This window comes from Tympanuchus pallidicinctus, unplaced genomic scaffold (assembly GCF_026119805.1).
Source record: "Tympanuchus pallidicinctus isolate F22 unplaced genomic scaffold, pur_lepc_1.0 scaffold16, whole genome shotgun sequence".
NCBI classification, from domain to species: Eukaryota; Metazoa; Chordata; class Aves; order Galliformes; family Phasianidae; genus Tympanuchus; species Tympanuchus pallidicinctus.
This window is the reverse complement of record NW_026294679.1, coordinates 2,433,293-2,459,768: the sequence shown is the minus strand read 5'-3', so window position 1 is coordinate 2,459,768 and position 26,476 is coordinate 2,433,293. Positions and strand designations below refer to the sequence as shown.

Here is a 26,476-nt window from a genome sequence, read left to right as displayed (position 1 = left end):
TGATATTCGTAGTACAAGGATGTTGCTGAGGATGTGTTGCTAGGAGAATTGCAAATAGTTCTGCTTATACTGTACTGTCTTCCAGGAGTCCAAAAGCCAGTGTGCTCTCACTGCAAGGCTTTTTCATTTCTATGGCAGTTTCTGTTCAATAATTTAAGCAGCAAGCTGTTAAAATAGGAACTTAAGGACAGTTCCTTATCTGCATTATTGTTTAATACAAACCTTTAATTGTTCTCAGTAAACATCAGTAGTTTTTGTGGGTGTTCAGAGGAAAGAAAAAAAAAAAAGATAAAATGCATCAAATGATGACAGGAAAAAGCAGTTCTGTTCCTCAGCCTCAGCCCACGGGTTTGCCAAATGGTCAGACCTCCAGAGAGAGCCATCTGGGCCCAGGGCGCTGGGAACGCCTCGGCTGCAAGCATCGACACCAAATACAGTTTGTCTTCCTTCTCATCCTAGCTTTTCAAACGTTGTTGGGCAGATAAAGATGGAAAGAGAGAAGTAGATTCCAGCTCCGTTCTTGAGCCTTACGTCCTCCCTTCTGCAGGATGAAGGTTGGGTGCCACGCGATGGGAACCTCACTGCAGGGCAGATCAGTTGTGTAGGCTGTGCTCCAGCCTGCTCCGAATGGGAGATGACAGACAGAGGTCAGCAGTTGCAAGGCATCAGAGCACTGCCAGCTCTTTCTGCTTGGATTATAGTTCCATGCAGATAGGTGTAAGGAGGGTGTGAAGCGGGGCTGGAGGATGTGGTTGGGTAATTTAGGGCTAAAACCTGACATCTTTAGCAGGGCGTTAATTGATGAATAACATCCGTCTAGGAGATTTGCACTTGCACTCCAGTGCTGTCACTGGGAAATACATGCCATGTAATTTTCACCTTCTCGAGCAGGACACTTGCGAGCAGCTTTTAGTTTCAAGCAGGTTCTGGTTCTGGCTTTGCTGCAGCTGTAAATTGTTAGCGTGCAGTTAGAGCTGAGTGTGCTGACGGTGGGAAAGGAGAGAGGGACACAAATCAGTCTGACTTCTGCAGCAGGAAAGGATGGTGTGAAAATGAACACTGGCTACCTGAAGAGTGGTACTTAATTGCTGTGCTGTGTAAATTTTCTTTCCTGAAAGCTGGTTCTACAATGTTTCTGAAATAACTTGAGGGAAGAGCTCAACTCTGATGTGAGGTGAAGCTGTGTTAAATTCAAACGTGAATTGCAAAAGCCTCAAATCTCAGAGTCTCAAATTCTCATTGCACATGAGCAATGTGGAACGAGTGGAGCCTGTGGGCAGCACAGGTGTTCCAGATCACAAGAAAAACTGATTTTGGTTCGATACGGGGAGAACTGGATGGAGAATGAAGGGGAAAACAATGTGAGCATGCGTGGATGGTGTGGAGATGTAAATTGCCTCCAGGCTTGGTGAACCTGTGAGACAACGTGGAGGAAGAGCTTTCAAAACATTCTGGTGTTGTAGGATGGGTTATTTGTGGTACGGACGATGAGGAAGTGCATTAAAATAATAATTAAAGATCCTCTTAGGGATTTTATATGGCCCCTTTGTCAGCTTGAGTTATATACTCTGCTTATCTGGAATGTGGGATTGTGGCTGTGAAGCCCCCTATTATTAATCGGAATTGCCTGAATAACGCTCTAGGCACCAGAATTGCCTCCTAGTCAGATAATTTGCATCATTTTTATCGAGGCTTTGTGTGTTTTTATACTCACACAAAGTGTGAATGCAGGAATGTAACACATTTTTCTCACCAGCTTGCTCAGCTTGGACTGCTAAAAGACACAGATTCACCTTGAGTGGAGCAACTTAGGCCCAGCTTATAGAAGGGATCAGTGTTCTTGGTGTTAACAGGCAGTTCAAGCATAATTTCTTGCTGAATTACTTTCTTCAGCATTGGGATGTTTTGTCTGTTCCTTTGTCAGCTCTAAGAGATACTGCAGTATTTTATTTCCTGATGGCCTCAATACACAAAAATGTATTAAAGTGATCCACAACTCAAATGTCTTTACTTGCAGCTCTCTCCTCATATCTGACTGTATTTGCAGAAAAGAATAATGAATGTAACAACAAAATGGGCACGAACAACCAATTACTAATGATTGGAAGGAGACTGGGCTTGCTGTAAATGTTTCTTATTTACATATAAATCACAAATGCTATTGATTTGATTGAATTCTCTCTTCTTCCTTCTTTTCCCAAGGAGAGCCGAAGCTAACAAGCCCCAAACCACTTTCCATATTCTAACTTCACAACACAGTCCTGAACTGACAAACCTGCTTACTTAGTTTTATATTAAGCAGGATGGAGGCTCTTGTTTAAACATTTAAGTCACACCATGGTTCAAACATGAGGGGCTTGGTTGGGTTGCAGCTCTGACCTCATGGCCTCCATCAAGAGCAGCTCAGGTGTGAGCGCTCCTCCCTGATGCGCTTTGGTGGCAGCTCTGTGCTCTGCCTCTTGTTAACTGCTGACTCTTCCTCTCTCCACGCCACACAGGTTCCCCTGCCTTTGCTTTTGTTGGCAAAACTGTTTAGTTTTATAACAATGTGCCGCAGCAATCATGGATGGGCAAAAATAACAGGAGCTGCTTGCTTCTCTTCCCCGTGGATAGTGGGAACATGAGTTCAAGCTGGGATTCAGTCCGTAGTGTTTCAGTGCCAATAACAAGGAATCATTGCTTCAGGGCAAATGGAAGTAAATGCACACAGAGGATGAAGACCTCAGGTCTTTGGTAAATTGACTGCAGAAGTTACGTGCATTTGTGTTCTTGGGTCACCATCTGACTGCAGTTTCTTCTAACTCATTCAATGGAACTGGAGTTTGTTAGGAGAGGATTTTAGGAACCAGGCTGGAGTGGCTCTGCAGGAGTAGCTTTATTCAGGACTCCTGTATTGACAGTGAATACCAAAGTCTCATTTCATATACAGCTTGTCCACTCTCAGCCATACAGTCATATCCCTGACAGCATATAACTGGTTACAGATGGGCTGCTCCAGCTCAGTGTTGGTGGCTGCAGCGTCAGAGATGCAGATCGAGGTGGCATTACAGAGATGTTTAATGCAGCATGGGCTGAGTTTGAGGCCATTGCTAGAAAACTCCCCAGATCTGGGAGCTGGGCATGTGATGGAACCTCAGCACCTCCTCATAAGGACAAGAATCTCCTCTTGTAATGAGAGTTTAAGAAGTTCAGATCCGCATCCAAGTGCTGCAACACTTGGGGGCCTCCAGAGCCAGGGCTTTTACATTCATCCCATGTTGTTCAGGCAGTGAAAATGGCCCATGTTCCCTTCTATGCTTCTGTATTTAAATCATGGATTTGGCTGCAGTAATTATTGCTGGACTACAATCAGCCCATGCCCTTTTGCCACTGATAGGAAAAAAAAAAAGTAGGTAAAGAGCAGGACATCAAAAGCAGCTGATGCAACACTGCGTTGTCACTGTTACAACATATACCTTTATGGGACTGCTATTCCTGTGTGTAACTTGAAAGCGGGTGATTTAAGGCAGAGGGCATTGCAAATCTGCAAACAAGTGGAACTGCTCTGAGGTGTGACGGGATCATCCAGCAGAGAACCTATTTTCTGCCTGAAAGTAGTAGCCTTGGAGTCAATTGACTTCAAAGCGGTGATGTGCCACTAAAACAGGAGAATGCTCTGATCATCTTTTGTGCAGTCAATAATCGTTTAAGACTGACTGTTGGTACCCAGGGAGTCGCACCTGTGTACGTCCATAGGTTACACAGCATTGTTCTGAGCAGAATAAAAGCAAACACTACTTCTCAGAAGGCTGAATGTCGAACTCCCACCGCGTTCACCACACTGAGGTGGTTTTTTTTTTACTTAAAATGTTTGCTGTCTCATTTCCTTCAAGCCTACTGGATCTAAAAAGATAGACAAGATGTAAGTTAGTGCTGTGCTGTAAAACAGGTACAGATTGGTTGCTAGCGTGTTTTTTAATCCTGCATAGATTTTCAGCAGTGCTTCAAATAGTGGCTGTCACGAGGCGTGAAACAACACCTTTTCAATATGTGATTTAAGCAAGCTTTCTTTGTGTGTCATTTCCCCAAGCACTGTGAATGTTGTGACTGTACATCCCAAGTTCTCCCTGCCAAGTTGACTGTGGCTGTGCGAGGAGCTGCCGTGCGATACGCAGCTCCGTTGCTTTGCAGAGGTATCCTTACTCTTAGCACAGCTTAGCTTTTGGCAAGCTGATAGGTTTCCCCAGCTCTCGCTCCCCCATCAGCCACAGCACAGAGTTTGGTTGCTCTGAAATTCTCCAGCACAGGATAAACAAAACATTAACGTCTCCCTGTGTCGTTTGTGGGTCTCTGGCAGCAGAAGTGTTGTGCTGACCAGTAGTGTTCAGTCCCTGCTAGTGCACACCAGGAGCCAGCTCACACGCCGGGTTGCTGCTTGTGCAGGCTCTGGGCTCTCAGCTCGACTCTCCTTACATGTTCATCTGCATCAATTTAGCTGCTCATCTGCCTCCAAATTTATTACGAATGCTCTGCATCTGTGATACAGACAAGATTTCTGACACTGAAATAGTTAACTGGGAAAGAAACGCAGCGGTGATCTTAGGAGCTACTTGTTTGTGTGCTTCATTAGTGGGAAGGGTGCAGTGTTGTCCCTTGGTAAGTGACTGAGCCACGCTGCTGCTCCCTGCTGCCTTTTGGTTCTGTCTGCGTGCGGTCAGGCTGGGGAAAGGCTTTCACTCCAGATTACAAACATTTGGAGCATCCTCTTAAAATATATTCGGCAGTAATAATTACGGAGCCCTAAAGAACGCATCTCCCATCAAGGGCATTGTGATGTCCTTACCAACAGGGAAAAAAAAAAAAAGCTTATTTAGTGTCAGCCTTCTCCAGTGAGCTCATTCTGGGCAGCAGTATGCTTTAAATGCAGTGCAACAGCACCTTAAACTCGAGGGCGGTAATTTTATTTTACAGCTGCTCATTAGGAGCACTCAGATTAGCAATGTACATCATGTATTTCCACTGAAGCCAAGGACTGTGCCACCACTGTATGGAACAGGGCTGTGGGTGACAAAGTAGTGATGTCTGGGCTCTGACAGATCTCCATCCGAGCTGCTCGTGTGCACTGGTAATGCCAGAACAAAATGCAGCTTTTAACTTGCACCTGCTTTTTGGACTTGGGGAACAGAATTGCTGTAGTGAGAGGAAGGCAGAGGCATGCTGGTAGGACACCCCTCGGCCTCTCCTGGGGAATGTGTTCCTTCTCCTCCACACCGGTTGTTTCTACTAGAGGTGTTTGTTTGCAGTGTTGCATTAAATGCAGCACATGGCTCGGATGGTGACAGCCATGTGATTTCAGCGAGGAGTTCTTCATCCAGCAGCGAGATTTTAACCTTGATATATACAGCACTGCTGTCAGCACTGTGATTACGAGCAGTAATCGCCAGCGTACACTTAAGCATAGGGATGAATCTCCTTTCTATTAGGCATGACCCGTTTTGTCTTTTCTCACTACTTTCCAATGTTTCATAGAAAAATATAACGCTGCTGAGGGGTGGGAAAATCAGCTCCGTGCAAACTTCCTGACCACAGACCTCAGGAGCAGAACCCTCCCCGCAGCAGCTGAGCCCCCCAAGGTCAAACCCAGCGCTCCACCACCTCCACATCCCACGGCAGCGCTGGGGCCCGTGGCCAGGCCCTGGGGGACGGCAGTGCGAGCTTCAAGCCGCGCTCTCTGCATCCCCGCTGCTCCGCGTCCCCCTGCCGCCTCCCCGCCGCCCTGTGCAGCCTGCACCCCTCGCTGCTGGGAGCTCCTGACCTCGATGCTCGGCGTCCCGTCTGCCCGCTGCGTTTCCACCCCGTCTCCCATCGAGCGGTGCTGGTGACGGGGGCTCGGAGCGTTAAGGGCACGTTCCCAGGCGAGGAGCTGCCTCCCAGCACTGCTCGCCCGCAGAACGGTGGCCTTGAGGTGGAGGCGGTTTTAGAGCCGGTTTGCCCCGAAGTGCCACACCGCAAGTTGGGCGCTGCGCGAGGATCTCTCGGCGCCGAGCGAAGGAGCGGCGGCAGCTCCTCGCGACCCTTCCTAGGCTGGGCTCCGCTCTCCGCGCCCGCTCGGCGCCGTGCCGCCGGCTCTCCCTGCTGTTTCCCGGCGGAAAGCGGCGGTGCCGGCACGCACGGTGCGCATCTTCCCTTCTCCGCCGTGAAAGTTGGAGCGCGCAGCGGCTGCCAGGCGGCTCCGGATTGCGTAACGGCGGAGCTCCGCGCTCAGCCTCGGAAGTTTCCCCCATAGAAACGGGGACGCGCGGCGCCCGCAGCGCTCCCCGGGCTCGGGGCAGCCCACGCCGGGCGCCGTTCCGCGGCGGGTCCCTTACCTCGTGCTCCTCACTGCCGGGCGCGGGTCTGGGCGCTCGCTGGGCGCCGCATCTCCCTCCGGGCGCCGGGGCGGGCTGGCGGCGAGAAGCAGCGCGGCTGGGGCCGCAGGCTGCCCCCGGCTGGCCGCGCTCCGCCCGCCCCGAGCGGCTCTCGGTACCGCTCAGCTGCGGCCGCCGGAGCGCTCGCTAGAGGCAGCCGCCGCCGCCGCGCTCTCGCCCGCTGCCCTCATCGGAGCCCGGCGCTGCGTTGCGGAGACGGGGCTCGGGGGGCGGCCGCTCCGGCAGGTGCCCGCGGCGACGGCGGGGGAACTTGTTGAGCGGGACCGCGGTGCGCCCGGCCGGGCTGCGCGGGGCTGAGCGGCAGGAGGGAGGGAAGGAGGAAGGGAGGGAGGAGCCGGGGGCCGGGCCGGCGGCGGGGAGCCACCTCGGAACGGGGAGGAGGGAGGGAGAAGGGAGGAGGGAGCGGTGCGGGGGGCGATGGGCGGTGGGGACGGGGTTGCGCTCGGAAATCCGTAATTGGGGCCGGATTCGACGGTGACGGATGGGGTTGGGAGCAGCGTGCGCTGCCGCCCTGGTTGGCTGTGTACCCCGTATTTCGTTGCGCTCCTCGGCCGGGAGTGCCGGGGAGACGCGGGTCTGCCGCTGTGCCCGTGGGGCCTCGGGGGCTGGGAGGATGCGCGGGGGCTTCTGAGTGCTTTCATACAGCGGATAAAAGGGGTACGAGCTGAAGGTAATCGCTACAGGGTTCTTACAACTTCACTCCCATCTCCCTCTCAAACCACACTATTGCTTTGCAGAGGCCTTAGCAGAGACACGCGAAAACCGTGTTAAAAGGAGAGGGGTCAGGTGCACGAAGGCAGGCCTGCCCGTCAGCAGATGCCACAGCAGTCCCCCAGCCTAGGCAGCAGCACTCTGCCCTTTCCCTTCTGGAACACCCCCATAGCACTGCTGTTCCCCAGGTGCTGCTTTTGTCTCCTTTTAGCACAGCATGAACCTCAGAGCCCGATGAGGCGGTGCAGCCGCGCAGTGCGATGCAGCAGAAGCACTGGCTCAAGTCCTGGACATCTTTTTAGAGTTAATTAACTGGAGCAGACCATTGCACCAGCGAGCTCACACTGCTGCTGCTGTAGCTCCGTATTTGTGCCAGCTCTGCTATCTCTGCACAGGGACACAACCCAGCAGTGGGTGCAGAAATCCTTGCGGCCCCATTTGTCACGTAAATATCAGTGTGGAGGTGGATTCGCAGAAATCCTTGCCTCTTAAATCAGGATTTAGCTGCTCAGGGCTGGAGCAGAGGGAGGTATAACACACCACGCAGTCAGCAGAGGGCAGTTCTGCTGCTCTCCTTATCCTCTACCTGCCCCGGTGCTCCCTGGACCTCCTCCCTCTGTGCCTCAGCTCTGCAAGTTTACAGCTCTGCAGCCACACCACAGGGCTCGGAGCTCATAGCATGGCAAAGATTGCAGTTTGGGATCTCTCTGGGTTTCTCAAAGGAGATCTTGTCATGAAGAGACAGGTGGGAAGAACTTCAATGCCAGCTTGCTTGAAAGAGCAACCAACACCGTGCTTTTTGGTTTCTGTTTTCATCAGCACTGATACGCTTTACTCCAAGACCTCTGCAGGTTTCTTTACTCTGAAATACAATTGGCTTTGACTGTAGCCAGTGTATAAGCTTGGGTAAAATTGAGTGGTGTGGTGACCACCTTCTAAATGCGTATGCTGTTTGGGCAGAAGAAATTGATCATCTCGAGCAGACAGTGTCACTTTTTCACCAGCTGGACACGTGAGCAGTGCAGCCTGCATCCCACAGACCAGGACTGCTGCCTGAAAAAGCTGTGGCTGTGTAACCTTAGTGGCTGGAAGGGGAAAGCCCTCTGACAGAGGCAGCAGTTAAAAGAGCATTATCATCTTCTCCACGATCACATTTAGAGGCTGTTGTGCCAGGGCTGATTGTTCTTGCACAGCATTACACGTATGTCTCATTTATAAAGGTAGGCAACTGAATGACTTTTGTTCTTCCTGGTAGATTTTGTGAGAATCAGGAGGGTCTTTCCAGCTGCAGTTCATATTCCTGTTTGCTCTGTGTGTGTATACTGCTTGCACGGTTGGTGTGAAGCATTGCTACGTTGTACCCGGGTTCCAATTAATCATGCTTTGTGAAAAATGACGTGATTCCCTGATTATCATGCTCCGCGTCACTGTAGGTGTGTATAGAAGTAAAGATGTTGGCAAAATGGAGATGCTTCATCATCCCATTTGCCAATTTTTCAGCCTTTAAAAGATGCTGAGTGCAACTGTGCTGTAATGAAAGGTGTCAACATTATTCTTGAAGAGGCAGAGGGAGTTCTGACTTCAAACTGTAAAGGCGCAAAGAGAAAAAAGACAATTTATTACTATTCCTTAAAGTACAAATTCATTTTGTTTTAATGGAGCGTCCAATCTTCGCATATTGCCTTTTTCTTCGGGCACTTGGCAGGAAGGAGTGAGTGCTTCCCAGGGCCCTGATGTGTGGCTGTGCTGGTGGAAGCCCCGCATTGGATCTGGCTGTGTCTAGGAGCAGTAGGGCATGAATGTGGTGGTACCTCTGCTCAGATAGAGAACCACTACAGGAAGGGGTCCTCCCTGCAGACACCCGAGGTCAGTTGGATGGAGCTGGATGGAGTTCTGAGCACTTGATTAAGCCATGAGCATCCCTGTTCATTGCAGGGGTTGGACCTGAAGCCTTTAAAGATTTCAGCACGTGCCCTTTTGGCTGCCAGCAGTTGGAGCAGAGGCTCCGTGCGCTCATTCCAGCTGCACAGGTTTTGTCTAGTGAGAAGCAGGAGGACTGCTCACTGTGAGCACTTTGAGCAGGTGCTTCGTATGATTATGCTCTGCTAGAACATGCAGGACCTGCAGTGCAGTGCTAAGATGTGATTTTCTGTAGTTCTTGTAGTTCTTGTCTGTCCTTGAGAAAATGAGCTTGAACCCAGCTCAGGGAGAAGTGAGAGAGGGCAGCCTCAGTTATCTGCCAGGTGTTTCAGCTGCCACCAGCATGAAAAAGGTGATCATCCACACCAAAGTCATTTTTAAAGGTAATGTTTGGACTTCCCTTAGAATAAATGTGCATCATACGCTGAGGTCCAGATCCTGGAAGAAGTTTAGAGTCCTATCAGAAGGGGAAAAGACAAAAATAATCTTGTGCCAAATGCACAAGTGTGTGACAGGAGAGCAGCTGCTGGCTCAGACTGAGGCTGCCATGGCCTGCTCCTTTCCTGCAGGACCTCCTTCTCTTGCATTTCTCCTCCCAATCATCCCATTTCACGTGGGACATTTTAGTGCTGGCTGTTGCTGAGGGTATCAGCCACGTGCTCTGGGTTCTGTCCGTGTGGAGCTGCCCATGATGGAGGGGATTCAGCCCTCCAGTGGCATAGTTGGCACTTCCTGGTGGTGTGGGTTTCAGTTGATTTGGTTTTGTTGGTTTGGATTTGTTGGATTTGTGAAACGTGAGCTTCTGTCTGCCTCTTGTAAATTAAGTAACTTTCATTAGAGGGTGCTAATTGCTGTGCTATTCCAAAACACACGTCAGGCAGCTTACCAAGAGTACATCATCATTTTTGGAACTAGTTAATTTATCACAGGACCTTTCAGGCTTCTTTTTAGTTGAAAGATGGGCGAGTGTTGTTTGATTTGAGACAGGTAGGCACAAACAGTGTTTTGCCTTCTCACTCCGAGTCGTTTGGGACCAACGCTATCATTCCATCCTTGCGAAACCACGTGTGTTCATATCACCGAGGCTTCATCTGTGTGAAGGAGGTTGTTACTTCCATTCCTGTGTATGAGAGCTGTGATGTGTTCTATTCTGAACCCGTTATTTATTTATTTGCTTGAACCTGCCAGGGGAAGAAAAATGGAAGAGCATTAAATATGCTGCTCTCCTCCAGCTGAGGAGAATGCACACTTGGCTGGAATTTCAAGCAGGTCCTCATGCAGTCCCATCCTGAGAGGTGCTCTTTGCATCGAGGAAGAATATGGCTGTGATGACAAAGAAATAAGGTCTCTCAGAGCCTTACAGTTTGGCAAAATTTGAGATACTTATTTGGGTGTCTTACTCTGGTATAACTTGTATTCCATGAGCTTGGACAATTCGATCTGAGACAGTGTTTATGTCGGTTCTTTATCTATGAAGCACGGGTAATTGCACATCTGTTAACTTAGAGGAACATTTTGAAGATAAAGGGGATTTAAGATTATAGTACCCATAATACCTGTGTGCAGCTGAAATATTAAATAGCTGATGAAGTGAACTGCTGTTTTTGGGTGTTGTGCTTGAAAAAGAAAAGTGCTGAGTAACATCGTTAGCTCTGATGATAATTTCTGTACTTCCTTGGTATAAATATGAGCAGGATTTGGACCCCTCTTAATTTCCCTTTGCACAAATCACTGGGAGAAAAGCACAACGGATCTTAGCATCTATAGCTCAGGTTTCAAGTTCAGGTTGCACGCTGTCTCATTAGGAATCCAAATTGCCATGGATGTTAGCTTATCCTTCACATGAAGAAGGAGGACCTCAATTTGTTGGGGTGGAAGGATTTTTTTTCACTGCGTTTGTAGTTCAGGAAAGTTACTGTCCAGTGTGTAGATGTTTGTGAGCAGGAGAGTAAATTGATAATTGGAAATCATAGAATCACAGAATGGTTCGGGCTGCAAGGGACCTCAAGGATCATCCAGTCCCAACTCCCTGCTATGGGCAGGGACACCTTCCACTAGACCAGGTTGCTCAAACATACACTTAACTAAACAGAATTCCCTAAATAAAGCTTGGCAGAAAATGCCATGAAGGAAGGTTTGAACTTTGTTCTTTCACTACCATTAATCTTATGCTCTTGTGCTGAGATTACAAGAAAGGGTACACGATACAATCTGCTGTGCATCGTTTACATTCATTAGCTCTGCCTCTGTTAGTGCATGAGAATGCAGATGCAACATTCCACTTCTGCAGCAGAAGAGGTCCAACAGTGGCAGTTCCTGGTTGCTTTCAAAGTCACGCCTCCACCATGACCCTGACAACACAGAGGACCCACTTCCAAACTCCTGAGATTATCAGATAGTCTCCTGTCGTATGTACGAGTTGCTGAACCACTACCTAATAAAGATGCACCCCATAGATGCAGGATTCTGCACTGATTGAGTTATCATGCAGCCTGTATGGTTAGGAAATAAATGAGGGTCTGGGAGACCGTGATGTATGATGCCCTAAATGCCTACATTTTGTTCATATTTGAAAGGCAGTTTAGCTCATCGTCATTACTGATGATTTGTGCTTTTATAGGCCTTCCTTTTGCATTTCAGAAATCCTCTGTGCCCATCTGAATAATGAATCACCATCTTTGATTTGCTCTGTAAGAACAAATGTGAAATTATATTCTTATTAAGATGTCTTGAGAAACCGTAAGTGTGGGTGACATTTTCTAAAGGAGTTTCATGCCAAGTTTGCTAATATTTTGTTTTGTCTTGTTTATTTTATTATCTTTTCACATCGCGGGGATCTGTCTCCAACTGCTTTATGGCAAAGGGAGAAATACTGCCCTGCTTAAAAAGAAAAAATATGAAAAGAAATCCTATCATACTTTTGATTGCTTTCAAACAAATGGCTTCAGATTTAAGCACCTAATGAAATCTGGAATGAGCTTGAATTCCATCTTAGAATTCAAGTTACCTACAAAAGGAAGGCAAATGTAACAAATAATGGGAATACTTTCATCTGCTTCATATTTGCTCTTTGGTGGAGCAATATATTATTTATACAACATTGATTTCATTAGAAGGCAGATTTGATGTAACTTTTCTGTCAAGCTGGAGACCCATTAAATGTTATAAGGTACTGTAAAATCTCAAGCCCTCAGTAAGGTTTTCTTGATTCAAATTTGCAGTAGTTCAATATTTCAATAAAGCATAAAAACACGCGCTTTTGCGTGCTTTTACATATTCCTTCAGCATCAGAAGAACCATAGAAGCACCAGATAGAACCATAGAACCCTGACGTTAATGCGTGGTGCTTAACAGAGAAAACGGGCTGAAATAAAGTGGATGGGAAATGGAAATCATACAAGATTATGCGAGGGAAGTAAAAGTGAGCTGTGCAAAGTAAATTGGGTGCTCCATTTCTGTTGGTTTCATGAGTCTAAAACAAAACTGCGTGTTTAGGCTGCGCTGTGCAGAAATGAACTCTGTAATACTGCCTCCGAAATCCATATGTGGGCACCAAAGTCTCAGTAATTTTGATGCATGGCAAGGAGTAATGCCAGCGTTCGGAAGCAGACAGGAAGAAGCAGGTTGTGGTATCACAGGCACCCCACGCCTTGAAGTCCATATGTGCAGTTAAAAGCTTCTCTGCTCTTATTTAATGAGGAGCACGTTGAAAAAAGGAGGAGAAAACTCAGGTCTAATGCTGTGAATTACAATGGCCACCCTAAAATTAAGAAAGAGCATGACTCAAATGGAAGAAAAGAGAATGTTGTAGCCCACCTGGTGCTCTGGGAATGCATAACTTCTGCAGGGTCTCTGTGTGGCCCTTGTGGTGCAGAACAAGGAGGTGAAGAGCAGAGAGCTATTCAGGTGTTTCAACATTTCTTTCTTTATCTGCTATATATTTCTTAAAAACAGTAGTTTTAAGTGTTCTTGGGATAAGTAACCATGCAGGCTGCCATAGGAGCACACAGTGTTTCAAAAGCAAACAACATTTTCGGTCCAAAAACTTCTAGAAACTTCACTTTATTAATGCAGTATCTAATAGGAGCACGTCACACTTGAGCACTTAAAGGAATTTAAGAACTCTGAGGTGTTCAAGGCCAGGTTGGATGGGGCCCTGGGCAGCCTGGTCTGGCATTAGATATGGAGGTTGGTGGCCCTGCCTGCAGCAGGGGGCTTGAAGCTTGATGATCCTTGAGGCCCCTTCCATCCCAAACCACTCTATGATTGTATGGTTATCTGATGATAAATATAATGATGCTAAATGAGCGTATGGTTGACAGCAGGGGCAAAGCAAGGTCCTTGTTAGTGCCAGTGGTGTGGCTCCTCCGATACAGCATAATAAAAGTGACTCTGTCCTTTATGAAAAATGGTCTCTAGGATACTACATTAAAAACCATTGAAAGTAGCACCACATTTTGATTCCCTTAAATTTTTAATCAAGTTCAGCACTTTAAATATTGATACTTAGCAACAGCTGAGGTGCGTGATAAGCACATGCTTTAAATTGGGGAGGTGTCAGTCAGCGCTGAGCCCTGTGCCTCCTGGTGATGTGGGCTGGGTTGGTGGGGCAGGAGAAGCCTAGCCATGGGCTCAGCTGGTGATTGCAGGACAACACACAGAGATTGGTACTTTTTGGAGTTGTTCTCTTGGAGATTCAGCTGTGCTGTGTTCCCATGGCCATCTGGAGTGCTTCGGTTTGGAGCCTCTGAGGTTGTGTGTGTCTGAGGAGCTCAGATTCCCGTTTCAGCTGAAATGGGAAGAGGAATATTGATAGGGGGAATCCTCCTGCAGAATGAGAAGCACAGGTTTGGTTGAAGCAGAGTGCTGGTGAGGCTCAGCAGCAATGTGGGCAGATGCTGGAGATGCCGCTGGGCTGCAGCCAACAGCTACAGGATTTTTCATTTTCTTCCAGAGAACTCCAACAGGAGAGAACGTCAGTGTTAACCTGAGGGTAATTACTCCACGTTTCTTCTCTTCATACAACTTGGTGGAGACGAGGTCACTTAAAATCTGAAGGTCTCCGTTGAAATGTTCTCCTAACATCTGAGAAAGCTCCTTTTCAGTAAGGCTATGTGACAAAGGGAGCAGCAGGTTTTGCATTGTGCAGAGTGCCTGGGCCTGCCCTGCAGAGTGCTGCTGGGGGCTGGAGCAGAGGTGAGGCTGAGTCCCCTCATCACTTGCTCAGGAAGTCCTTTGTGTTTCTGCCTCTGAAATGTCTGAAAAGAGAGAAGCAGATTTTGTGCTTACTGTGGTTCTTATAAAACGGGCAATGTGTTTTTTGTTTTTTTGTAAAATACATTGCAACTTTTAGTATTTGCATCTAGTTTGGTTTGGAAGGGATCTTAAACACTGTCTAGTTCCAGCCCCGCCACCGTCAGCAGAATAGTTTCAGTTGTTTCATATAAGTTATACAGAAAGACATTTTAAGGTGGGTTTAAAAGTTGTACCTCCATATTATAGCATCTCCCCACTCTTCCTTTCTTTGCACTCTCATCGCCAGTGCTGCTACTTTTGATGTCTGCATGACTTGTTTCCTATTAGCTTCAAGAGCTGTGTCCAGCTTCTAATGCTGCAAACCTTGTGGTTTGCGTGCCTCAGATTGAATCCCTCCTCTGCCCTTGTGATCCCTCCTTAGGATCTGTTCTTCCATCCGCTCCTCTTGTTGTGTCTGTTGTGCCTCCCTCGAGTTTTGGGGCCACATTCATTTACCAAAGTCATCGTTCCTCCTCTGTGAGATGATGTTGAATCTTTGATTCACAGTGAACGTCATTGGAGCTTTATTTGTGAGCTAAGCTCTTACTGGGGAGGCTGAGCTAATGAGGTTTGTTTTGATGAGTATTTTTGTTACTTCACACCAATTAGAAGGTGACAGATAAGCTCTGTGGCAATTGATTACCTGGGGAAGGTCCTGGGGGCTGAGGGACATGCTGAGCAGGTGACAGTGCTGCCCCATCAGGAACAGGGTGATGGTCCCAGCCTGTGCTGTCCTTGTTCACAGTGTTTTAATTAAAGAGAGTTGAACTTAAAAATTTGTTTAAGAAGAAATGAAAACCTTTTAAAATTCTGGGTGTTGCTAGCAAAGATAACAAAGTGAAGATTCCTGCCTAGAGAACCGCCAGATACAGGGAAAAGCAAAAAGCTTTTGCCTGTTAATTTTTTTTCATTTAGTGGGGAGCAAAAAACATTCTAATAATTCAGAGGGATGTGCAGAATATTTTCCTTTTATTTATGTATATTTATCACTTAGTTCAAATTGTAAACACACCAATTTTGTCCTTCTGGCTAATGACTTTGGGTATTGTTTGTGCTTTCTGCGTGCAGAAATTGTCCATATGCCCTATGGTCTATTCCCTGTAGGAATAGGCATCATCAGGTTTACTTCCTTAGCCCTGCAAGACATTTTGTCTGACTCTACTTTTCCTAAGACATTTTTAAAGCTATTCAAAACATATATCCTTAAACTTACCACCTCAATATATAATGAGTTGTATTCAGCCATTCCAGTCGGAGTTTCTTGGTGATTTCAAGGCTTGCTTTTGCCAGATTGGAAGAGCGGGTGTGAATGTTGTAGGCTGTGCCATAAATCAGGATCAGTTCACTTTTCTGCCGTGGTTTCATATATTCTGCCCCAAAAAGGAAGGAGTTCTATAGCCTGTATTAAGAAGTTGCTTATGATATACCAGATTGAGTAGTGTTTTGAGTGGAACAAAATCAGTGTTTTCTTAACCTTAGCTTCCTGTAACTATTCGTGGGTAATTAGGATAAAATGGACTTCAGATACAGGAATGAATATCTGCCTTAGCGCAGCATTCCTCCCCTCCCACAGCCCCAAGGTCCAGCTGTGTTCAGGGCTGTTCCTTACAAAGAGATGAGCTAATCTGCTTTGTAATATTATTGTTATGCAAACTCTTGCATGATACAAGCTTTCTTAAGTAATCCAGTGTTCAGTAGGACTGCAGTTGGCAAGCTTCTGAAGGAGAAGAAGGGAGAGCTTTCAGTAGATAAGCCTTTTTTGACGTGTGCATGCTGAGTGGGACAATTTAGGCAATCCTGTTTGCAGTTTACTTCTGTGGAGTTATTTTCTAAAAATGTGAAGAGAAAATAAACTTGTGCTTCCTCCAACTAGTAAAGGCCACTCAGTATTTTGCACAGATCTGAGCATATAAAGGCAGAAGAGTATGATTTGTGTCTAACTCTTTATGCATCTCATGAGATTTCTATGGTAATACGAAGTGACTTTTTAACATTCAGTGCAGAGAAAAATGTTCCAAACTAAAGCTAATTTTTGTCTTTGAATGGACTTGGGGACCTGACAGCTGTATACACGCACATGAGCTGAATGCATCCTCGGACTTTTAATATATTTTCTGTCTCAGTAGAGAAACTCTTCCATTTAGAACCTCTTGCTCTTTACTTTAAATGACGTTTTCCATTGTCTCCATTCCGGTAGCTTTTGTACGCTTTAAGGAGCTACAAAAGTCTTTAGACTTTCCACTTAAATGTTTACAAACTCAGTGTTTTTATCCACACGCTTTTGTGGTTGTTCTTCCCAATTTGTTGAACAGCTGAACCATCTTAGCCTTAGTACAAATGCATCAGTGCTGACTTCTAGATTCTCTTGCATGGGTTTAATGGCCAAATTTGTTAGTATTGATCTTGCACACAGCTGTTCATTCTGGAGCAGCCATGCAGGTGAGTGGAGAGAGATGAGAATCAGACCCATGGCTTTCAGTAGTGCTGTGTGAGTGTGTAGGAGAAGAAAAACAGAGCTGGACTTGGCCACAGGTCTAACAGCAGAAAGCTGCAGCCTATCTTTGGCCTGGCTGCCATCTCTTGGATGCCTGAACAGCACAGTGTGTCGGAGCTCAGTGAAATGAGTGGTGCCAATTTGCATTCTTCATTATAAATAAAAAAAAGCCATGCTTTTTTTTCTGCTGACACCAATGTAGCCACGTAACAGCCTTAAGATGAAATATGATGCACGTGTGAAGTATGTTTATAATGGAAGTTTTAATTAAAAGACTGAATAGTCACCAAAGATGACAAGAGAGAAAGCATTTCTAAACTCATTGCCCTTATCTTTTACTTAGCACACCAGGACCCGATGTGAGGCTGCCTTCAGCAGCATCTCACCCTGGGTGGTGAAATGAGGTTTCTGAAAGCACAGAACAGCCAGCTGAAGGCAGGTGGGCCAGATGCTGTGTGCCAGAGGTGTGGACAGGCCTGTGTCCCCTTGCCCACGATGCTGCCTTGGCCTTGGAATCGGTTTTAAATCGCCAATTTTAATCTCGTTTTGGATTTAATTGTAATTGCGTTTTCAGAGAGAGATTAATTCTCATTTAGGTGTGGGTAAGTGATTAAAAAAGATCTCCAGACTTAAGTTGCTGTTGTTAACCGCGTGCATAGGCTGCATGTGTATCAAAGCAATTACATAGTTGAATATACATCTAATCCTATTCCGAGTGTTTAGTGTTACCGTGTTAGAAACTGATAAATCACTTCTTTGCTGTGAGGGGATTTAGTTTTTTCCCTCGTGATTTCTGCCAAGATGGTGTTGGAAGGAGAATGAAATTCAATTATAAATGGAAATTCATTTCGGTGGTGGAAATCTAGCATTAAAAAATGCGTTGTTATTACTGAAGATACTGAGTGTGTTGGGTATCGCAAGGACAATTATCAGAACTTGTTTTATACCTGAGTCGTTCTGAGTTATTCAGTACAGGAGCATTCCTGCTAAGTTACCGCTCTCAAATAAATGGAATAAAGGGAATGGAAAATAAATATAAAACTGCGTGCCTGCAAAAGCAACTCTTGTGGCCATAAGCTGGTTTAATTACTTCAGAAAGATGTCTGCAGTGGGCTGTCTGCTTATTTGCTTCAGTTCTTTCATTTGGCTTTCTTGGGGGAAAAAAAAAAGCTTTTAAAGTTTTGATTCTTCCAACTGATTGCTTCTTCAAGTTGTCATACTTTTATTTTGTAAAGTACTTAGAGGACAGGAAATGTATTTCAATTTTACACTGTTTTAATTCAGCCCTTTTATTCACGAGTTAGTGCTGCTCCCATTTACTGTTTGTTTTTACCCCAAGAATTGTCAAGAAGACCAGCAAGGCAGAAATCACCTTCCATTACCCCCTCTGCCCAGAATTGAGCAAGTGCTGTTTTCGGAATGATGCTTGCTGCACGCTGCCTTGTTTTCTGCTCCAGAAACACAGCATGGCTCCTTTGGCCTTGGAAAGACGTGGGTGCCTGCAAAGCTGGCAGCAGGGCAGGTCTGCAGAGGATTGCTCAGCTCAGCCTTGGTGACCCCATGCGCTTGGTTGTGCTCCACCAGCAGTTTAGCGTTTTGTCCTGTGCTCCTGAATGGAGTGATTGGCTCCAACTCAGAAAAAGCACCCAGTTTGTCCTTCACCAAGCTGATATTGCCCTGTAAGCCTCCTGGTGTTGGATTTCTGCTGCATTCAGGTGCCTTCCTGCAGTAGGAAATGTGCAGGGACTGTTTATCTGTAACGTCCTGTTGGGGATGCAGTGCGTTGAACTTAGTGGCCATCATTCCAAACAGTAATGAAAAAGAACTTAAATGAATTTAGTTTTTCACCATGTAGATGCTCAGCTGTTTTTTTCTTAGGCTGCATATTTTTGATTGATTTCATATCTTTATTGATGTCTCAGAGCTTTGAAGATCTCCTTGATACTGTACGTTGTTCAGCAGTAGGTGGGCCTGACACAATGCCACTGGGTATTCTGCATTACTCTGGGTTTAGTAAGAGGTAGCACATTTAATAATGTTATGTGGAAGAATTGTATCATTCTTGGACGCAAAGCTGCGTGTCAACTTTTTCAGGTGCTGCTATTGAATCCTTCCCTGTTTTGAATCAAGTCCTCATTGAACTGCTGTTGTTTCTTGGATTCCTGCCTTTAATTAAATGCAAAGTGCTGCATAGTTCTGTGCTATTTGATAGTGTATCCTTATTAAATATAGATATGTTGGCTTCTGTAAATACCTGTAGACAGCCTCCAGCGCTGCCTGTAGCAAAATACTGAAATCTGAACTTCTTGCTTTTCTTTGTCTGATAGGAATTACTACTGAATTTTTCTGCTGCTGCTTAAAAACTTGGCATGCGTTTTTACAAAATAGAGCAAACTGAAGAAATTAGAGATGAAGTAAGATTGCCTGCATGAGAGACAGCCTGCAGGTTGTATGACAAAGAGAAAAGCGCCCAGCAGAAAATTCCTAGGGAAAAAGAAAGCAAAACAAAAGAACTCCCAACAAAATATCTGTCCTGGTGTGTCTGGGGCTCACGGTGGGCAGCAGGCCTGTGCTCACAGCTCCTGCTGGGAACCCCAAGTAAATCATTTCTGCTCTCTGTGCTTTTGCTTTTGTGACGCTGTGGTGGAAATCATGCTTTCTCTCACTCCCCTGGTGAATCACTCTCTGCCTTCTGATTGACAGTTGCAAGGAATACGAGCAGTAACCAGGCTCCTCCTGTGTGCCTTTCTTTGCATCTCTCCTGTAGAGGTCAGTCCAATTTGGGAGCCAGATTACAGGTGAAGAAATGGGTCATATTAGAAGACTCCTGTTGGCAGGGAAGAGCAATTTCACTTCTGTGAAATCCCGTTTGCTACTACTAGATATTAATCTTTCGAGTGCTTCTTGTCTGTCAATGTATGTAATGAAGGTCTAGCTTAAAATGCAAACACTTCTGAAATTGTATTTTCCTAATTACTTTACAAAATCACAGGCCATTATGGTAAATATTGCAGAAAGTTGAAGTCAGAAAATTAATCGAGGGCCTGACTGATTCAGCAGTGCTATCTTTGCCTGTTGAGTCAGTTTCCCTGCTCTTGGGGAACAGGGAATGAGAACATAGTCTATAATCCTATGTTAATTTTCAGACCATACAAATCACAGAATCATAGAATCACCAAAGTTGGTCACGGCCACTGAGATCATCCAGTTCAACCATCTGCCCAGCACCAGTATTTCCCCACTAAACTGTGTCCCTCAGTACAACATCTAAATGCAAAGAGAGCCCTGTCTTTTCTTAACCATTGGTGAGATTTGCTGTAGTTTCTATCTGCAAGGACTGTATCGCCCTTCGCTGAACCAAAGCATGAGTCCCCATCAAATTTCCTCCCTGTACAATCTCCTCCCATATCCTCTGCCTGTTCTATCCTGACAGTGTTGTAGCACAGTGTGATGGTTTATGTGGTTATGAACCAAAGGCAGAAATTAGTTCAAAAATTCAAAAAGCTTCCCCAGAGACCCCTTCTTGAAAGTTCTTTTTAACCCAAGGATATCTAATCTGCATGTTTCTATCAATTAAATTTTGATTGCATATTTTTCTGATCTTTCTTTCAAGCTTTTTGAGTCCCTCAATAAACCAGCTGTTAAATATTTTATATCACAACAGTCAAATGAGAAGCACCAAAAATAGAATAACTTGGCTTAGAAATGGCTGTTTCTTTTAGGCGTATATTCATCAAGCAGGATTGCCTGTCTTCATTTACAAGCTAATAGGGAATCTTCCCATGCTATTCCCATGATTGTAGCCATAGGGCTTTCTTGCTGTGGCGTGATTTCCTTGCACACAGACAATATCCATTGTACTGTAGGCTGGCACAGTTGCTGGAATGGCTGCAGCGTAATCATTCTTATCATAGGATGCTGGTTTTATCTTAAATGCTTTCATCCTTTTATTTGCAAAACATAACTTCTTTATCTAGCCTGCATCAGCTTGGTTGTAGTTTATTTACACGGTTTCCAATGTTGCTCATATTGGATAACTAAAATTGTTGCTGATGGCTTTGGCTAACGTTATGACTCGTGTTTAGTCAAAGGTAGAATTTTGTTCTGTAGGATCCATTAACTTTGGGTGCAAGAATAATCTGGTAATTTCTTATCCTTTTTTCTTTCTGATTGCATAGTCCCAGCCCGCTGGCATCCTCTCCAACCAACGATCTTGAGGGTAAATCAGTTTCCAAACAATAATACGAAGCAAGTAAGACATAATCTTGCATTGAGAAATCTAAAATAAACAAGAGGGAAGGCTTTCCCTGGTGTGAGAAAGGTGTCCATTGCATCCCTGAGGCCTTCCTCAGAGGTTGCTCCTTTATGGAAGCAGTTCCTAAAATAGAGGGGGATGCACAGGTGGATCAGACCTGTTTTGCTTTGCAGCTCTGTCCTGCTTCCACCCAAGTGGGATGGAAGGCGTTGTGCAACAGCATTGGCTACATTAAAAAATAAGTAATTCTAAATCCTGTGATGGTTCTGTTTAGATTTTATAGACTGTGCTAAATGCTGTGTCTGCAGAATTCCATAAAAATTGATTTTTTTGTGTGTTTTTTCCTTTTTTTTTTTTTTTTGGCTTCTTGAATATTAACCTTGCCCATAAATACTGTTCTATGTATTTTCACTAGTGTTAATAAAAGCATAAGATAAGACACCTCAAATGGATCTGTGGGCAGTTCTGTAGATTTTCAGTGAAATCATTTGTAATGTAGCGTGGGGAAAGGCAATTGCAGTTAGAAAACCAAAAATAAGTGGGCTGACCTTCAGAAATCTTAAGCACTGTGATTTCAATTGAAGGGCAAACTATTTAACACTGAGACTCTTTAGAGTTTTTTAAAATGAAACATTTTGGGGCTGAAATGGACTTCTTTGAAAAAGGGCCTTAGAAAAATGATAAATGGTGCTGCTAAAATATCTCATTAATTTTTTTGCTTGCCTCCTACAAAAGTTAGCACAAAGCACTTTCAGACAAGAGGATGTTTTGTATATATTCTCATTGTGCGTGTCACCAAGGTTCTAATAAATAATCCTTTTGCAAAATAAATTCCAGCCAAGATAACATGGTCTCGTGTTTGGGTTTCGATCTGTACGACGGTCCTTTTTGCTTCCCTTGGCAAAGAGGTTTCTCTGCATTCAGAGATTGTTGTTTTTTTCCTCCATTCTTCTCCAGTATGCATGGCTTTTCCTTTCCTTTAAATGGAGCAGTAATTGGGATGATTTTGTTCATCCAGAATTGATTTTAAAGTAGGATCAGAGCCTCAGCATCCACTCGGGGCAGGTGCCTGGGGGCTCGGTTCTTCTTGCTGTCACTGTGTTGGATGGTAGATTTGGAGAGTTTGGGACCTGAGCTTTCTTGTCCAGGGACCAGGCTATTTAAAATGAGATGATTTACCCCTGCAGAAAAACAGCATTACATGTGCTGTGTTACTGCAGGGAGTATCTGAATTTTTTCAGTGTTGTTATTGCTTGGGAGGATTATTTTATATTAAAATTTCCCTTTCTACAGATATCAAAGAGCCGTTTGAACATTTGGTACTTTATTGTAAAAATAATATAAGAAAATAACTACTTCTCGAGTATCTGTGAGCATCTCCAAATTTTCATTTAGAATGTATTTTCTGGAATTAGAAGTAAGTTTATGTTTAGGAATGACATCATCTTACGTACACTTTGTTGTCTGAATAATAATGCATTCTTTCTGAAGAAGAATTGGTGTCTTTGGTCTATTTTTCCCTTTTTCTGTTCTTCCTGGGTAATTCATTTCCAGTGTTTGTATCTAACAAACTAAGGAAGGATGTGGAAGGGTCTTCAGTCTGAGCTTTGATGCTGTTTCAGTGAATAAATAGCTAATAATCGCACGGGGCGATGGCAAGCCCTGTGTTGCCCTTGCAGTGCTTGCTGTATTAATGTAGGTTTGCAATTACTCCTAAAGTTAAAATTGAAATTGATTTTTGGGGGGGGGAATTAGTTTTTCGGGTTTCTGTCTTTGCATTGCTTGGAGTGCTGTGCAGCAGAAGATGGCAACAGTCTTTGGATCCACGCAAAAATTAAAAATCAACTGAAGATTAAAATTTAAAACGTTGTTAGCTATTGCTGAATAGCTAATAGGCAGCGTTAAAAAAACACCTACAACAGAAATAATAAATAAAAAATTACACAATAATTGCAAATTTTTATTAGTGTTGTAATTAAGAGCGTGCTGGCTGCATGTAATACCTCAAAGCGACGTGAGTCGTATACTTTTCTGATAATAAGCATGTTTTCCTAACCAGCAGGGCATTTGTCCCATTTTAGCAGGTAGGATCCAAGAGAGAAGTGTTGTGTGAGTGGGCAGTGCGTGCGAATCATAGGATCACCAAGGTTAGAAAAGATCTCCAAGACCATCCAGTGCAACCGTCCACCTGCCACCAATATTTCCCACTAAACCATGTTCAACACCTACATGTTCTTGAACACCTCTAGGGTTGGTGACTCCAGCACTCCCTGGGCACCCATTCCAGTGCCTCGCCATTCTTCCAGAGAATATTTTCTTCATAATACCCATCCTGACCTCTCCTTGGTGCAAGATGAGGCCATTCCTTCTCATCCTCTTGCCAGTTAATGGGAGAAGAGGCCAAACCTACGTTGCCAAAACTTCCTTTCAGGCAGTTGTGGAGAGTGAGAAGGTCAACCCCGAGCCTCGTCTCCACACTAAGCAATCCCAGTTCCCTCAGCTGTTATTTGTAAGAGTTGTGCTCCAGAGAAGGGAACAATTCCATGCTAAAGAAGGAGAGTTTTGTGTTAGCAGGGTGGTACTAAGAAGAGAAGAAAGCTATGTTGTTTTATGCATGGAAATCAGAAATAACGATTAAATTGCTGAGGACCTCGAGGTGTTCTGGTAGGAATCACTTCTGACATGAAAATGTTTAACAAGTTTCTGTGGTTGATTTTTTTGTATTCGGATTGTTATTTTTTTTTAATCATCATTTTAATGTGTTACAGAATTCCCTCACCTTCTTGTTTCATTTGTAATGCCAACCTTGTTTGTTCTTCTGTGTTTATTCTTTCTCCTGCAAACATTCCAGGTGATCAGCAGGCTCTCCTGTTTCCATTTGCACACTCACAGTAGATGCAGGGTGTTGACCGACCGCACATCAAACTTTCAGGCGTCCCTTGCAATTCTCACCATTCAGGAATGATGGTGAAAGCTGTCTTTGGCTGCTGCTGTGTCTGAAAATGGATGTTAAAATGTGGATGGAAGTTCTATGGTTGCTCTACTTCCATTTTATCCTTATGCAGGGCTACCATGGTAATTTTCTTGGGTACAAAATTGGTCTTTTTGGCTGTTACAGATGCGTATATTACACTATACATCAAAAGGATAGAGAAACACAAAAGTATGATCAAAGGTGTTGGAAGGCCATGGAAAGTACAAAAAAGCAGAGGTTGGATGTTTGCTGGTGGTTTACATGAAAAGGATTGTGCTTGTGAATGCGTGGATGATGTTTTCATGGGGAAGAAGTGAACATTTATGTCTTTGCCAAGCAATGGACTTCACAGGTTCACTGGATGAATGAGCATCCATACAAAGGTACAGGGAGCAAAACCAAGGCTGCCCTGAGTTCTGCTGAGTGCTTAGGGACCGTCTCCAGGACCTGGTGGGGAGCCATGGGCTGAGTTACAGCTGGGCTGAAGGCTTCAGAAGTCAATTTAAAAACAGATAAGATTCAATGGAACCTCAATTTGACTGATGACCTTATTAAGGAAGGAGGCCTTAATGTTGGCAGTTGAACATCTCCTTGCAGCATAAGCTCTTTCACAGTGCCTGTTACGTACTGTGCTGGTTATATGGCACCTTGACAGTTAATGGTTTTCTTTTGAGGTGATCCAGTCTGACTTACATTTCATAGTAGTAAACATTATCTTTTATACATACGCTGCTTCTATTCCTGCTGTAGCGTTGCATAAAGTTCTTTTGATGTCATAGAACAACAATTCTGCTGGCCCTTTACTTTCACATTTATCCGTTTGCATGTGCCTAAAGAACTCTCATCAGAGATGGTTACATAGTGTAGAAAAATAATGTTCTCACATGGGCAAAATCAGTTATGTAGGAGTTGAGCCATAAACTGGAGGACACAGGAGGAAAGCATATTGAAGGAGTGCTTATCTGGTGGAGTTCGGGGCATTGGAGAGTAAATAAGAGGGCTTATAATGCACACAGGTAACCTAATGTCATTTTGTATTTGATCTCAATTACTTGGGCTGCTGTAGCAATAAATACTCTAAATTGAAAATAATAAAGATCTTAAAAATAAACAATAAAAAGTCCGTGCTGTGCTTAGAAAGAATCAAAATGTACTGCGTGTTCTGTCCTGCTGTGCACGACGTGGGATAACCTTGAAGAGGGCACAGAAAGGTGAATTTACAGTTCCAGCGAACCGTATAGGCCATTATTTATTTTCTGAACAGTTCTCTTGATTTTTTTATTTTTTTTAATTTTTTTTTCCAATGATGTTTTTCTTCATTAAAGATCAGAAAAAGCGTGGCTGTTATTACCATAACCAACATGTTTTTAGCAGATAGCTGCAGGAGGAGTATGAACCAGCAGAAATGTCACTTATGGGGTTGGGGTTTCCAGTAGCAAGAGAAGTGGTTTTTCATTACAAAAATATGCTTTTGAGTCCTGATATGATATTTTTGTGAGCCAGGGAAAAAAGATTAAACTTTCCTCTTCACTTCTTACGTTTTCCATGACTTGAGAGAGAGAGGTTTGGCATTGCTGTCCCATTTCTGTGGAAGTTAGTGGGTTTAGGATTCTTTCTGTTAAGCATCCCAGTATCTCAGAATGCCACTCAATAAATTAAAACTTGGGGTTAGGCTGTGATTCTCAATATAATGATTTTGAGAGATTTCTTCCTTGAGCATAGTATTGGCTTCTCAAATGCAAATACTGATATCGTGTGATATTTTTGGCAGTAGTTATTACCTTCCAAAGCCTTTAATGCCTGAGCAGTTTTTATAAGAAGAATGTGTTGCAAAATCTTCAGTGGAGATGGTAATAAAGCCATGAAACTGGACAGAGAAATATTTCAAGGGTTTTGTTGGTTTTCTTGCCAGGTTTTTGCATATCCAGTCATGAATTTAAATGATGCAATTCTATCAGCTGCGTTATGGAGGGCTACCAGTGCTGTGTTCTGATGGCAAGTAGTGTATTGCCCTGTTTGCAATAACTGCTTATATTTTCGTTTCCCTAGGGAAGTTTTGTTGCCTGCATGACTGCCATTTTAAGGCAAATGGAGGACTATCACTACGCTCATTTAATCAAGACTTTTGGCAAGATGAGGTCGGATGTTGTGGTGAGTGTAACGTCCTTCATCCAGCCACAGTTAGTTTGTTTTTGTTGTAGCTTTGTTTTTTCTTCCTGTTACTGTTGTTGTTTTTTTAAATGCAGTTACGAAATGAGACAAAATGCTTCGAGTTACAAATGTGATATAAAATAATTAATAAAGCAGTGTGACGTTTTTGGAATTTGCAAAGGACCAAATTAACCTTCCTGCCACATGCAGGAATGCAGCTCATCTGTGGAGCTGTTCAGTACTTTCAAAGCAAGCTCTGGGACTTGGAT

General features: G+C 44.5%; 2 protein-coding genes across 3 annotated transcripts in view; one reads left to right on the top strand and one right to left on the bottom strand.

Moving 5' to 3' along the window:
* Window positions 1–6,688, bottom strand: part of INSYN2A (inhibitory synaptic factor 2A) — a 43,768-nt gene extending 37,080 nt beyond the window's left edge. The window contains exon 1 of the mRNA XM_052677059.1: window positions 6,348–6,688. The gene's annotated coding sequence lies outside the window, so the exon portion shown is untranslated. The remainder of the gene's footprint in view (window positions 1–6,347) is intronic.
* The window catches only part of DOCK1 (dedicator of cytokinesis 1), a 273,286-nt gene that overhangs the window by 125,714 nt on the left and 121,096 nt on the right, over window positions 1–26,476 (top strand). For both annotated transcript variants that reach the window (XM_052677007.1, XM_052677006.1), the window contains exon 28: window positions 26,106–26,207. In XM_052677007.1, the coding sequence (XP_052532967.1) occupies window positions 26,106–26,207 (102 nt within the window). The remainder of the gene's footprint in view (window positions 1–26,105; window positions 26,208–26,476) is intronic.